Source organism: Hesperophylax consimilis, chromosome 2 (genome assembly GCF_061612785.1).
Source record: "Hesperophylax consimilis isolate HC1 chromosome 2, BYU_Hcon_1.0, whole genome shotgun sequence".
NCBI classification, from domain to species: domain Eukaryota; kingdom Metazoa; phylum Arthropoda; class Insecta; order Trichoptera; family Limnephilidae; genus Hesperophylax; species Hesperophylax consimilis.
Window position 1 is genome coordinate 19667654 of NC_142837.1, and position 15779 is coordinate 19683432.

Sequence of the window (15779 nt, forward strand, 5' to 3'; positions counted from 1 at the left end):
CCTTCTTTTTAAAAAAAATAATGCGATTTGCTAAAGTTATATTTTTTTTTCTAAAAATCGAAACTTTAAACTGCTCTTGTGTAAAGTTTAAAAAATGTCGGTTAATACAAATAGCCCGGAACCCGTCGATATATTATGTGGGCACACAAAATAACATTACACACAGTAACTAACGTCACTGGGTGCATAGACTGTTATTATTTTTGTTAAGTACAGCCATTTCGTTATGTATTTGTACTAAAATAACATACCGGGTGGTGGTTCTCCAAGATATTTTGTCGATGATTCGGTTGTGGATTACTTAACAGCATTTTTCATAAGTCAAAAGCGGAATGGAAATCTACCTCATTCAAGACTTCCAAATTTTTTTCACAAGCTTATTGTTCACTCTTGGTATTCGCATTACTGACGCCCGCAACCCGTCATGTGCTTCTGCATCTTAAAATCTGGCAAAATCCTCAATTAATCCACATTAAAGTAAAATAAACACTGAACTCTAAATAAAAGTGTAAACTTCACAGCAGTCAAAAGTGTCCAGTGTCTAGTCAAAACGTACTGAAAGGCAATAGGTAGAACACTCGACTAACATATCCGACAAATAACCACTATTAGCTGATTCAAGTACCCTATAGTAAAGAGGGACTTTATCTTACACATAAGCGTTTTTGAGCGTTGGGAAAGAATACTTTCTTCTATGCATAGTGCTTCTGACAGCTTAGGAGCAGGATGGTGAAATACCCCCTTACTCTAATAGAAAGTTAATTACAAGATCATATCTTACTTCACCTAGCCTACAGATAAAAATACGTTTCCCATATTATTCTCCGGGTCTTGAAACAACTCTATGATGAACTACTGGCGATAAGTTATGCCAAGAAAAATGACCTACTGAAACTATGTCACAGGGGAGTTAGTTATACTTGAAGAATAACATGGATGGTACAACGGACTCGGTAGTAATGTCGATGTAAAGGATCAAGTTGAGCCTGCTAATGAAATCGAAATAATTTAACTACTTAGTTTTTTTGAGTGCCTCATGTGATTTGTATTAAAACTAAAAAAGTGTTTTGTTAAACATTTTATTCTTAACACTCAATAAAACAATGAGAATGAGGGTTTAATAAAATATTTTATGTTCAAATGAAATCCTTACACATAAGACAATAATATGTTGTATGGAAGGAAGGAATCATTGATGCAACAGGAGGAACCAAAGACATTTAATAAAACTCAATATCAAATGAAACCTCAAAACAATATCTAGGACGCATGTGACTTACGCATGTATTCTATGTATGTCAAACGCATAAAATATCCGACAACAGCGCCACCAGATAAAAGGAGGTCTACATAGAATGAGGTCCATATAATATGCGGTTTACGTAGAAGGCGGTCTGTGGCAGGACAACGTCTGACCGGGCCCACTAGTATAATATAAATGTGTATTTTCATAAATAATTAAATTTACGCCATCTATGATGTGTAGATTATAACGCACATTATGTTTACCTTTAGAGCAGAAGTTTGATTTTTCTTCATGCTCTAAAAATAAGAGGACAATTGTCTACATCTGAGTTCGAAAAACTCTGCGTAGCTCTAGCCCTGGCAACACCGGGGTCTTCAGCTAGTTCATAATAAAATTATTATTCTTGAAAAATATTGGTGGACTCTCGGCATGTATACACCAACATTAAATAGGGAGGTTGCGGATTCAATTCCTAACTCAGAAAAAATATTATATACAGTCGAACTTGGTTATAACGATCACGGCAATAGCGAGTTCACGGCTATAATGAGCAATTGCAAAACCATATTTTAGTTCAGGCTTATCTTCATATAATTGTTAAATGTTATAACGAGGTGGATTCACTGATATACTGAGCAAATAATTATATCAACACAATTTTTAAATACAGGAATGGGTTAATTATTCAAGAATTATTCTGGAAGTAAGTAGTAACAAACAAAGGGGCGGGAATTTCCTATCCCGTTAGGGACGGATTCATATTTTTTATGGCACTACCTGTGTAAGATTGTCGGTTATGTGAACCGTTTGCTATCCATCGGGCACAATGTAAAATTGTCATAAAATCTGCGAAATTTGAGCTTCGCGCGTTGGTTCCCTTTTTACATCTTCTTTTGTATTACAACTCATCGTCAATTTTGTTTTAAAAACCAATAAATATGTTTGTGAAGGTACCTAGTTACGAGTACATCCCTGCACGGGGTAAATTTATACCAGTGATGCACAACTTTTTCAACAGAGGGGCCGCTTTGTCTATTTTCGTGAACAGGTTGCGAATTTACAAAGGGATTTTTTTAATTTCATTGAGGGGGAGGGGGTTGACAGCGAATTTCAAGAGTTAGGTTTCTGTTGAATTTTCTGTTATACAAACCGGTTCTTCAAATTTGGTTCCATTTAGGAAATACAGCGTAAATTAACCAAAACTCTATAAAAAATGTTCTCAGCAAGGGTGTTCAAGAATTACCCCAAACATTTAGACATTTCTCTACAGCCAAGTGGGCCATATGAAATTGACATGCGGGCCGCAAGAATGCATCACTGGTTTGTGACAAATAATGTTTTACAGCCGAAAACTAAAACAATCCCGCATTTATGACAAGTGCGATTTTACAAGCGGTAGGTAGTAGGTACAGCACGCACAAACTAGTGATAAAAAGATACACAATTTAGTGATATTTTTCTTGATTGATTGTTTTGAAGAGGAAATTGAGAAACATGAAAGCAAAATCTTTAAAAAAATCATTAATAATAAATTTGAGTAATATAAGTGTATTTTTCAAATTTATTTTGTTAATAGGTAATACCTACTCGTATTTTGAAAATATACTGCACATTTTCGAATATATTGATAGCAGAGGCATTTAGGTAGGTACATACGACTTAAAAAAAAACCTATTTGGATATAAATATTAACGGCTATAAGGAGCAAATTTAGTTGGTCCCCTCGTGCTCGTTATAACCAAGTTTGACTGTACTTATTTTAATATAGGTTTTTTGGACAGTCAGTTCCGTGATGTTCTCGACCAATCTGAATTTACTGATGATATCAAACCTCCTACAGGAAGTACAGTTGAAGAATGAATTATGGGAAAGCCACAAGGTATTAAAAAAAGACACACTATACCTAATTTTCATTAAAAGAATAAGTAGGAGTAGGCATGAAGATGTTTTAATCATTAATTCAATACAGAATTATTACAAAACAGTCACATTCTATCAAAAGCATATACTTCGGCAACTGAGCGATTGAACCTGGTAAAATCAGGAAGTACATATTTTAGTATGAAAAATATTATGATAATTTTAAAATGTGTGTAGACATCTGTAGTTCATGATTTCACCACGGACAATCTATCAGTGGAGCCACTATAGTAAAATAAAAATCGTTTAATTAAAATATATTATCAACATTATGCATGGAATTAACTTTCCTAGTAAAAGGGTATCTAAATTAACACACATTTTTCTCTAAGAATAATAATTCCCACGAAACACTGAACTTTTGTAATAATTATTATTTCATTGCCTAAGATAAGAATATGTTAATATATTTGACCACTAACTAGGAAATACGAGACAATCTATCATATTGGAATAAAATAGAATGCTGGATTCCCACCTTATTACATCTATTTCATTGAACCAAAGTTGAAGTCCATTCAACTTTGGGTTTCTATCGTATATGGTAGTCCCAGAGAGAGATTGTAGGTAGGTATTTCATGGACGAACAATCTTTCTTGTCACACGTCTTGTACGAAAACGAAAAGACAAAAGACATTAGAGCAATGACATCACATACAACCTCTCTACGGAACTGCTATAGAAAGCGTGTTGTCACTGATCTATTTCATAGATTCTATGAAATACATCGTAGAATAGATGAGGTGGGATCCCAATTTTAGTCTATGACCAACGATATCAGAAAAATGTATAATGTAATGATTTACATGAATTTTTAATTTAAAATAGTATTGTTGCCACGTCACACTGTCCACACTCTAGCAGAAAACCTTTCATATATATTTTTTACACCGCACAAGAGTTCAAATCGGAGCCCAGGTCACCCCCATTTAGGGAATGTCGTGAGTCAGAATGAAATGGAGGGGAAAGGTTGCGTATCTAGATATTCAGATCTACAAACTGAACATTCTTGAAGGTCATTTTAAGCAACTTTTTGATTCTGAATGGTAACAACCAATGCAATACATACTGAGAGAATCCTGTTTAATTTTTTTTACAAGAATTCCACACAGTAGGCCCTGAGGAAAATAATTAACATGGTTCATGAAGAGACCTATTTGGTAGGAGGGAAGAACCACAGAAGCCGGTAAATCATTACACAGCCGAGCTGTCTGTTCTCATGTGATGTTTGGTGTGTTTCCAGACTAGGCACCGGTGCCGAAGGGATCAATAACGTAAGTTCCTATGACCATCTTCCATTGAAATACTGGTAGAACAATGACAGCATTCTCACCTGACTTTGGTGCTCCAAAGATTGCAATTCGTTTGTTGAAATAGGTCAATCTATTTCTGCCCAGAGTCAAGTGTTTTTTCTGCTAGAACAGTGACACATGATTATTATCACTAGATTACTCATTAAAATCACTACACATTAGAAAATGCACTATTTACAAAGTTTAAACATTGAATTAGTTGGTGTTATTCAAAAGAAAACAAATTAGCTTTTCATAACATGAAAAAAATCTGTAAAATTTAATTGGCCTGTCCACACATAGAATTATTTCAATGACAAGTGGTTAGAACAGATGCGCACGGATGACTTTTGTCAAGCTAGTGTTATACTGTTTCAAAATCAATACTGATAACTGAAAAGTCACTCTAATGTCACGGCACTACATAATATACTGCAATGTGTTTTCAAACAGTGATGAAACTGTTGTGGTGACAAAAGTCATCCATGCGCCTTGCCTTACTTCAAGCACTTTAGGAGTCTATGTACGCATATTGTCTTTATAAGTCTATATGCGCCAATAGATTGGTATTCCAGGACTAAGAGTCATTTAAAAAAAATGTAGTAGTACTACAACTTCACCATGTTGAATGTTCTTCAACTAAGATATTATTCGTCAACCGGCACTTCAATTTTACATTGTACGAATATGATTTAGTACCATAAATATTTAATATTGTCATCAAGTAAACATGAACTGAGTTGTTATAAAAATTATAAATCTGAGATGCAATATGTATGTACTTATAATATACACCTCAATGATGCTATTAATATAAACCAATTTAAAGCTAGACTGGATTCTTATTTGAAGAGAAGAAAGAAGTAACTAATTTCTAAATTTAAAACAACTCAATTACTGTAAACATATTGTGAAACCCTCGCATTAATTAATAATAATATATGTAAATAAATTAACATTATGAATGTAGAATACAACGAATTTAATGAATAAAATAAAATACATGATTCCAACGTACAAATTTTTTTCACAAAAATATTCAAATGGTCATAATAAATTCTCAGGCGTTGAAAGTTGTTTTGTGTTGTTATTTTCAATTTTTGACAGTCATACCGTATAATATTATGGAAGTTATATCATAAGATATATGCCAGAAATTATCAATTATTATGTAGTGAGTGAATACATAAATAGACCAAACCTGCAGTAATAAATAAATTTGAGAATACAACTTTGAATTGTATAGGTACATTGTGCAAAAGTGCAATTAAAGAGATACAATTAAAGCAATAAATCATAAAAGATAGATTAATATCGGAGAATTAATAAAAGCAAAATGTATGGATGTCACAGTAGTTGGGTTGCGAGTGGCCGTGCCCCGTACGTAAACATTGTAACACTTGGGTTTTTTGGTGTTGACTAAGTCAGAATCCTGTAGTCTACTTTTGTAAAATCTTCAAACAAATCGAAATACTTTCATTGTGCTAGCGACATCTGCAAGATTTTTATTCTGTTTATTTTCCTAAATCATAATTGTCCATAAGCGGTGTCATGGATCCCTTTCGTATAAATATTTATAACGCCAATTCCCTCGTCACTCAAGCACCTGCGCAGTATATCCACCGAATTCTTCCGAGCAGTCGTTTATTCACATTAAGGAGTTGTTTATTATTCAAAACTAGATTTTGTTTATAGTATGTAGTGTTATAAAGAGATATTGTTGGTCATGGTTTATATTTTGTGATCTGTTAAAGTGTAGGTGAAATAGTAAATCGACGAGATGTCCACACTCGCTCAAAGTGTAACAAAACTTAGGGAAGATGGTGGCTTAAAATGTTAGTTTGTTTATACTGAGATCTTTGTTCATCTTTTATTGTCATAAACACTCATGTTTGGAACACTTTTGGTATGAAATAATAACCTTAGTTTATAAATCATCAAAACCAAATACACAGATTATTTCAAACACTCTCTTTTGTAAGTTTATAACCTTGAAAAAATATCAATCAAAAATGCAACTTACAGAACTCAGCATCGAAACATCTAATTAATGCATCCTTTAAACAATTAAATTATATGATGCATGAATTAATAGTGTTTATGCCATATAGAATGCAGAAGGTGGGTATCTGAAGTACAAGAAATAATATAATATCATATATGTATGTATGTAGTCTGCTACAAAGTAGAGTAAAGAAGACAAATCAGACTGTAATAATCTTTGTCTTAGGGCCAGTTGTTTGACAGCACTATTTTGAATATTATGATATTTGAAGAGTTTTCAATAACCGCCGATTGTCGGCCTGTCAGCGTTTGGTTAATTTATGATGACCATTGTGCTTGACGGTTTAATCAACGGCTGATCAAATAACCTAAAATAAATTTTTCAAACTGCTATTTTACCGAGGATCGACAGTTAACAGGTATCATACAAAGTGAAAATATTCAAAATGGCATTGATTGTCGATTTGTGATAATGTCAAATATTAAGTTGATGGTCAAACAACTGGCCCTTAATTTTGTCAATTCAAGTAAAGCATTGTATTCATCATTCAAAATTAACCATTATTTTCAAAAAAAATTAAGCATTGTCATAAAAATTATAGCGAAAAGAATGGCTCATAATAGGAAATTTATTACTCATGAATTTTCACATTAATGAGTTAGTAACATTGTACGGGAATAAAATATAAAATTTAGTTCAATAAAAATAGGTGAATACATTCATTACGCATAATATTGTCATAAAGTATCTATACAATTAGACAATTAGTGGACAAAAATATGTGAACACTTTCACTATGCATACTATTATACATAATATTGTCATTAAGTATCTATACAATTAGACAATTAGTGGACAAAAATATGTGAACAAATTCATTACGCATAATATTATACATAACATTGTCATAAAGTATTTATACAATTAGACAATTAGTGGAAAAAAATTTGAAATAAATATAAATTCTATATTAGTCTATTGTAAATCTAACTAGTTAGCATATTCTGCCAGAACAGAGGTATCATGAATAGGTACCTATTTGGATTAAAAAAACTGCCCATTTTTAATTTATTAGGAATTTTAAATATTAAAATTACAGAGTTATGATAAACATATACCTGTTCGGATAAAATAAGTTACCATTTTTTATTTATTAGTAATTTGAAATAAGGTTTTTAGAGAAATTTATTTTTTGCAAGTTAAAATCACAGTACAACAGATGATTCAGGCGCCTACTTTTAAAATGTCAGAAATTAATGTCATATGTAGAGTATGACATGTGATTCATTATTATGGCAGCACTAAGAGGATATTAATTTATTGCTGACTTCGGTAAGGGTGTTTCAACTTTCAGCATATTTAATTGACAATCGAATCGACAATCACCACAATGTTAAAAATTTAGATTGGCGCTGATCATCGAATTGATTGGCAATCAAATGTGACAGAGGGTGGAACATCCCTACCTTTGTTAGCATTTAGATTAAGCTCGTCATCCCATGGGTCAGAAAGGAATTGAAATAAACAGAAAGTTGTAAGATCCTGCGCAGAAAAGACCCACAATGGAATGCACTGCAGACTTTTACTTAGTCGCATTTCAAGACATGTTATGTATTGACCATTCAAGAATCTCATTTAGAAAAAGATTATGACACAGCACAGATATATTAATATGTATGCACAATTTAATATGCATTTGTTTTGTTTGCATACAATAAATTGCTGTAACAATAAATTTAATGTCAGGTTAGTATTTAATGACGTGAAATGTGATTCCTGAAACAGAACACCAATTTATTAGATTAAACTCATACAAAATATTACAGGTTCAACTTAAAATAGCTCGGGTATCCACTGTTATTAAGAAACTAATTAGGTTATTAAATAAAGAGGAACGGTTGGGATAATTTAATGTTCCAGTATAGATCCATACACACATCGAGGGCGCTTGCAATAGGAATTCACACAAGAGCTTTTCTTAAAAGTAATTGACTCACAAGATACAAATATCTTGTTTTGAATGTAAACCCATACTGGGCCTCCTGTGTGGGTTTAATGTTTAAAAAAAACTGTATAAGCATACATTTTCATGCTTTAAAAAAATATCTAATATGCAATAATATTTCTGGTTAATAACATTTTCCACTAGGCAGGGTCGATAAGTCTAATAAACTAAAAATATGTTGACATGTATAGTGGAATGTGATATGATACTGTGTTTATTGAAAGAATGGCACAAGAATATCATGTATTCTATAATTACTACGATGAAATAAAAAAATTAAAAAAAAATTTGTGCATTGATTCACACAGAATAATATATATGTAGTATGTTATGTACAGTTATACAAAAGTAGCACAATTGGATGCATCATTTATCCATAGTCGACACTACTAAAAGATGTGAGCCCTTTATTTTGAATAGCGAATGCAACAGCAGCTTCCATGAAGTCAAAAGTCTCATCAAATGGTTGATCGCTGGGTTCAGTCATTGGGTAGACACTGCTGGAGGATTGATTGTTACTGCTTTGGCAGTCCTCTTCATTAGTACTGTCATCAGAAGACTTGTCATCTGCAAGACTATCTTCTTTCTTCGATTCAATGATTGATGAACTTTCAGCGGACACTTCTTCTTCCACGGAGATACTTTCACCCTGAATTGGCGTGAGATTTGATAAGAGATCGATATTATCTCTTCGATGAAATGGAATGTTGGGAGTGACATTTGTCCGTCGTGGGGTGTGTGAACAGTTACAAGGTTCCGTTAAATGCCTCCACGCAGAAGGTTCCGATGACGAAGACGTTTCATTACATTTATCAGAACTCTCAGCACTTTTACAACTGTTTGACGAATCTGATTTATCTTTATTGGAATTATAATTAAGATTTAAAGAATCGTTTTCGTTATTTGGAAGATTAGTCGATTTAGAAAAAGAGGAGGGGTTACTTAGGTAACCCTTACACAGAGGAAATAAACTGTCATCATTTCCATCAATGTCTGTACAAAATAAATATTGCGTCGATGAGTCTCTACTCAGAAAATTCTGGTCGTGAATTGGAAAATCAGGTTCGGATAATTCAATTCTTTGAGTCCTAGAACCAAAAGATCTGTTTAGCAGTGTCGGATCATTGCTCTGAGATCCATTTTGATTGTTTTGCAGTCCGTGAGCTGATATTGCCATCAAGATGCCCTCGTTCTCGACAGCATTGTTTGCCGGAAGGTTGTCGAAGAACTCCGCAACGTCAATGGCGATGTTCTGGCTATCTCCATATGTTGTGGGGAGTGGGGCAACCAGCCAGGAATCCAGAACTCTGTTGATGGTGTTATCCACAAATCCTTTTGCAATCTACAATAGAAGGTAAAGTTTGCGTAAATCATTGAGAAATATAATACGTCTAGTAGTAGAAGGCCGTGATATAAAATTTAGAACAAAATACAAAACAACGCTTCGGTGTGCAAAGTGTCGCAGTTTATTCTAGAAATAATAGAAACTCTGTTGTATGCTCAATTTGAATAAGGAAAATGAACGACAAATCGCTTATCAAATTATCTCAGTAGAAAAAAGTTATAAGAAATCGTGTTATACTCAATTTCATTATATACTATTAGGTTATTACCAGTGAAAAATCACAATGTACCTTGACTTGCTAAGGTGAAAACACAGAATATTTGTTTCTTAAGAATCAAAAAATGTTACAAATATCAAATATAGAATAAAAAAATATTGTCTTGTAAAATACATCGATTGTCTCCAAGAACAATGTCAGACGTGCAAATTTGTAGTTTGGCAGAGGAGCTATGTAAAGTTTTGTTTCAGAATTTTTACTGTTTTTGAGAAATATTGTTGTTTGATATTTTGCATAACTGGAGAAATATATTATTGAAAAAGTAAAAGTGCAGAAACTAAACTATAAACAGCTGTAATGCAAAACAACCGTCAATATTATCAGTTGCTTACACTTTATCGCTCCTCTCGATTTGGAAAATCAGTTTCAATTGTGAAATGGCAAGATAATTCTATTGTTTAATTTACCTGTCGGGCTTGCCATCTAGCCAAGTACTGATCCTCTGACTTCACTGGCCTCGGCTGCATTGTAATTGGCTGTGTATATTTGAAATCATCAGCAAACGATTTATAATATGAACTTGGCGCTGAACCTTTAAACGTATAATTTTTAACAGGAACTTCGACTTCACTTTTGGACTCTAAAGGAACAACAGCTGCGGAAACAATCTCACTTGATGGACCACTTATTTCCTCTTGAGGAATTATAAGAGATTTCACCTCAGTAGCACTGCTTTGACCAGGTGAATTATTAATGATTGGCGCTATACTAAAATCTTGTTGCCTCAAAAGATAATCTCCGAGTAATTCCAAGTTTTCTTCAGCCTTTGAAGTCATTTCAATTCCCTCAGTGATGCTCTCAATTTGCTCAACATTAACAATATTAGGAGCGGGAGAAATCTGTGGATTATTTTCTCCCACGTTATTCTCAGCAACTTCTTCTTGATCTTTCAGGTGATATCTGCCTTTGACTTGCCAAGCAAACTTTGCCTTTTTCAGAGGACGCTCTGAATCGGACATTTTGTCGATGTTGGGTTTTCGCCTACAAGATGATTCACCAATATCACTGTTTTCCATCACGACTTGACACTACCTTTGTCAGGAACAGGGTTAAAAATTATAAAAAATATCCCTCGATGAAAATAAACAAATTTCTTTTGATCTGTCAATCAGTGACAGGTACTAATTAATCAGCCAAGTATCTCTAACTAATAACAACAAGATTTTCACTCGGTATGTATCACTAAATGAGAAGAGAATCATTATAAATATTTATACACACATTATTAATTCAATAAAAAACTATTTCGATTGTCGTTTTATTATAATAAGTAAAGTAAAATCTCTTCGTATCGATTCCGGCGAATATACTTTCATGTTCCTACTTCTTGATAATCTTGGTTCCTGTTGGAACTATTGGATTGCTGGATAAAAACCTCCGAGTTTTAAAACTAATATCCGTACAAGCATACTATAAAGTTACTCTACATTACTATTGAAGTAATTTAACATACCACTGACTAAAGTGACTTTTTGATGAATACGGAAAAACTGAAGCGCGCAATTGGAGATTCGAGCTCGAACTATTCAAATCCGTCGGTGTCATAGTAATCTGTACAAAGGTTTAGACAAAAATGTTAACATTATTACATAGATGGCAGTTACAGATTTCTCTAAAAGCGAATGAGTGGTTTGGATAATGGATGGACTAAATAGAAAGTATTTCAAACAAATATCACCAGAGGGCTCTTTTTTCAAAATAATGAATTCTTTAAAAAAATATGTATGTCACTTTTTCGTACAAAAATAATATTATTACTTTACTGTAAATTTATTGCACATCTAAAAATAAAAAACCTCTCTATTGGTTCTCAGATCCAGTAAATTTAAAAAGCGTTTCGATCTACAATCTACATAATATTATTACCTACAAGGTAGTAGGTAGGTACCTGTTTAAAGTCGAGGTGTTCCACATTAATTACGTTATTATTTAGTAGCAGCCATAAATAAACCACTCACTAGATCGATATCTTCGGGCTTTTTGTACGTAGCAAATTGGTCCTCTATTTAACCATAGATATGCCAATATGAAAGACAAATTTTATGCGTGCTACATAAATACGTCACACACCATTGATGAGGATAGGGGAAACTAAAAAAGGCGCAACCATAGACAATATAATTCTCATTTGGAGCCTACCCCATTCACTAGCCTGAATGAAAATGTTTGAAATGTCGAAATATTCCCTCACAACAAGAAAGATCAGATTTTTTCAGGACAGCGCATGTCAGGTGAAATTTGTTTGCTGAGATGAACAGTCAATCTGTCGTAAAAATAAACTAAAATGAATTGAAACATTTATAAGATTATCAAACATGAAATGTGAATTTGTGCTTTTTACGACAGTATCGAATTTTTACATTTTCTGCTTTTAACAGAAAAATTAAAAACACAGTAGATGTTTGTATTTCGTTACATTTATACATATATATATATTTTACAAGATATTATATTTAAGGTTATCATTATTGGTCATGTATTTCTTATCAGAAAAGAGAATTTTTTTGTCTTGATAAGGGAGCCACGATTTTTACTTTGGTTGTATTGCATAAAATGATCAATATATATTGTATATTAATTATATATGTAGATATTACACAAACAGGAAATATAATAATATATAAACACGAAAGACATTTAGAAGGTGTACCAAGACAATTTAAAAATACTTAAAATGTGTTTTGCACTTATATATTCTTGTATTTCCTGTTTTAAAAAGGTGTTGAAAGATATTCATTATAATGTCGAGAAAGTAAAAAAGAGTAGAGCAAAGTTTTTAGTCGGATAATTCAGGCAAAGCCTATTTGTGGCACAGTACTCGCGAGAGAATTATGTATGAAAGAATTCATGGGATCATATATTATGAATCACGAATGTAAGATGATTTACATTCACCACAACCTCGAATAGCTTTCAACACCTTTTTTAAATGAATCACAAATTTTCCCAAATTGGACACCAATGTACTTATTGTTGTTGTAGTCATATTGTTGCAACTATATCCACCTATGAAAAACTCTAAATGTCTTTGAAAAAAAACTGTAGACAACTGAGTAATGGCTGAGTTGTACATCTATGGTAGTTTGTAATTTTGATTTCGAACTACGCCGTTGTCGTGTAGTTTTGGAGGATTTTAATATATTATTGTGACTCTCATTTCTCAATCGGAAGCAAAAGGCCGAGTGGTTCAATATGAAATTACGCGTTGCCAACGCTTAATCTTGACATCTCGAACACAAAATAGAACACGTGTTTGTAACTAAAAAACATGTGAGAATCTATATTCGTTTTGTTGCTAATTTGCGAATTTGTAGTTCCTTAATTCAACTTCACCGCAAAAATGAATCTATTTGCTTTTTCAGACAGTATCCGTGATCTTGCTAGGAATAGGGATATTGTGAGGCCATACTGGATCGTGATTATATAATGCTAGGTAGAATTCCATCTTTCTACCTTATTCATTAATGATTTAACCTGTATCTACGTATAATTTATTTATTTTATTTATGTAACTAAGTTTTTAATTTTCCTCTAGAACATTTTTATTTTTACATATTTTAGGCCAAGTAGGCTCCAAACGAAAATTATCTGTATTGTCTGTGATCGCACCTTTTTTGAGTTTCCTCACCCTCGTCAATGGTGTGTGATGTAGTTTTGTTATACACGTAAAATTTGTCTAAATATTGACATATCTATTGTTAAATAAACCAACTTGTTTCGTGCAAAAATCCAGAAGATATCGATCTAGAGAGTGGTTTATTTATGAGTCCGACCAGGGATGTATAACTCGGATCTAAAATTAAAACCGAAATATTGTGACGTCATATGGATGCCTAACTATATCCACCAATGAAAAACTCTGAAATTCGATGGAATAAACTTTCAGATTTTTTCGTTGGTTAATAGTAGGTACCTATAATAAGTAGGCTCCGAATGTGAATTTTACTGTATATAAATTGGAATATCTATGGTTTTTAGGTCTAGTTTGTTTCATACAAAAAGTCCGAAGATATCGATCTAGTGAGCGGTTTATTTGAGTCGGACTATCCAAGGCGCCAAAGCGTCAAGGAGCCAAGGCGTTGTGCTAGACGCCTAATATAGCGCCATTGAAGTTTTTAGTAGCGCCGGACAGCGTTTGGCCCAGAGCCGGCCCATATAGCTCGTCAATGATATCTGTATAGTTTTTTTGCCGTCAGAAGGGGAACTAAATACAAACACACTATGTTTTTTGTTATTCGGCTGTCAAAATATCTTCAAACATAATTCTTTTTATTTTTATGATAAAGCAATACAAATTTGAAAACCCACGCGAAGTGTTGCAAGAAGCAGTTTTTTTGCATGTTTAAAATTATCTTTTTATACGAGGTACGATATGAAATTATTGGGGCAAGTACCTTTATTACGATTCGATACCTGGCAACTTTTCTAAGAAAAATAACTCTCCATGACTTAAATCATTGTTGCCAAATACCTAGATTTAAAAAAATGAAAAACCCATCAAATTTATAGAGCAGTGTTTCTCAAAATTATTTGTGCTATCTCTACTAACAATTATTCACTACAACATCACAAACTGGGGATGGTTTGAAGTTAAAGGGGTTGGGAGTTGGGATATTACTATGCATTATGCTAAAATTTTGCTCCGTTTAAGTTTCCATTAAAAATGTCATGTAGAAAGTTATGTCCCGAAAATGTAATAAAAAACGAAGACCCTTAACATATCAAAACGCAGACTTAAAAAATGCCCAGCAGTCGAAAATATTTCAATTGAACGCAGTTGAAAAAGCTTGTATTTTTAAAAAGCTGTTCAAAACATTGAATACAGAATTGTTTGTCGCGAAACCCTTTTGTATTTTGTAAAATATAACGGAAACGGTTAAATTTTTTGATTGTAACCTGAAATTCGGTTGACTATTAACTGATAAATGTGAAAATGCATTTCTGATTTCGTTTACTAATGCTGTATCGGACGTTTTACTATTTTGTTTTGTTGAGCCCAAGAAGATCTACTTAAACACTTCCCCCTGGTGAGGCGTACACTAGGGTGGAACACTTTTATATGACAATTTTTTTTTTTCGAAATTCGAATTGGAATACCAGGTAAAAGTTGCTTTATGTAATTCTAACTAATACTTCTCAATTTGGAAGTTCTAGCTCGACATCTTGAGGTCCCGCCATAGACTTGAAATTTTATTTTTTTAGGTTTTATAGACGTTTTGTATTAAACACCCTATAAACAAAATAATAAGTAAATATAGTATGTTATGCATGAAATGATAAAATAAAAGTAGATTTTAATTAATAAAAATATTTTTTTCAAAATTAAAAACAGATTCAGAAAGTTATGTTGATTTGAATAAAATCATTTTTTATAGCAAAAATCCTTTTTAGGCTCAAACTTTGGCATGAGTTTTCGAGATGCTAATTTAGATTTTATAAATCCCTCTCGTCTTGTCTTGTCGAATATACTTAGAACTGCTTCTGTCACAACTTTTACAAATCTTTCCACAGCCTGGGTGTGGCAAGGCAGTCTCATAAACTTCAACACTGTATCTTCTCTATTTTCAATAAGATCTTGAAAGTGATCATCGGAAATATTCATCAGTATTGGTATTGAGGGTTCGTATATTCTTTGTTACCAGTCAATCATGTCTATGTAAGAACATACATTTAAGTCCACTTTGGCACC

General features: G+C 32.8%; 1 protein-coding gene across 1 annotated transcript; it reads right to left on the bottom strand.

The window, feature by feature from the left end:
- Nucleotides 1-7364: 7364 nt before the first annotated feature.
- Nucleotides 7365-11421, bottom strand: LOC149425781 (uncharacterized). Its single transcript, XM_089644825.1, has 2 exons — nucleotides 10498-11421; nucleotides 7365-9810 (listed from the first exon to the last, which is right to left on the bottom strand). The coding sequence occupies exons 1-2, from the start codon at nucleotides 11104-11106 to the stop codon at nucleotides 8839-8841; spliced, it is 1581 nt and encodes a 526-aa protein (XP_089500951.1). The 5' UTR covers nucleotides 11107-11421; the 3' UTR covers nucleotides 7365-8838.
- Nucleotides 11422-15779: the final 4358 nt, after the last annotated feature.

Coding starts and splice junctions, on each gene's coding strand:
- LOC149425781 (XM_089644825.1), bottom strand. CDS start 11,106: ATGGAAAACAGTGATATTGGTGAATCATCTTGTAGGCGAAAACCCAAC. Junction 9,811..10,497: donor CTAGATGGCAAGCCCGACAG/GTAAATTAAACA, acceptor CTTCTATTGTAG/ATTGCAAAAGGATTTGTGGA.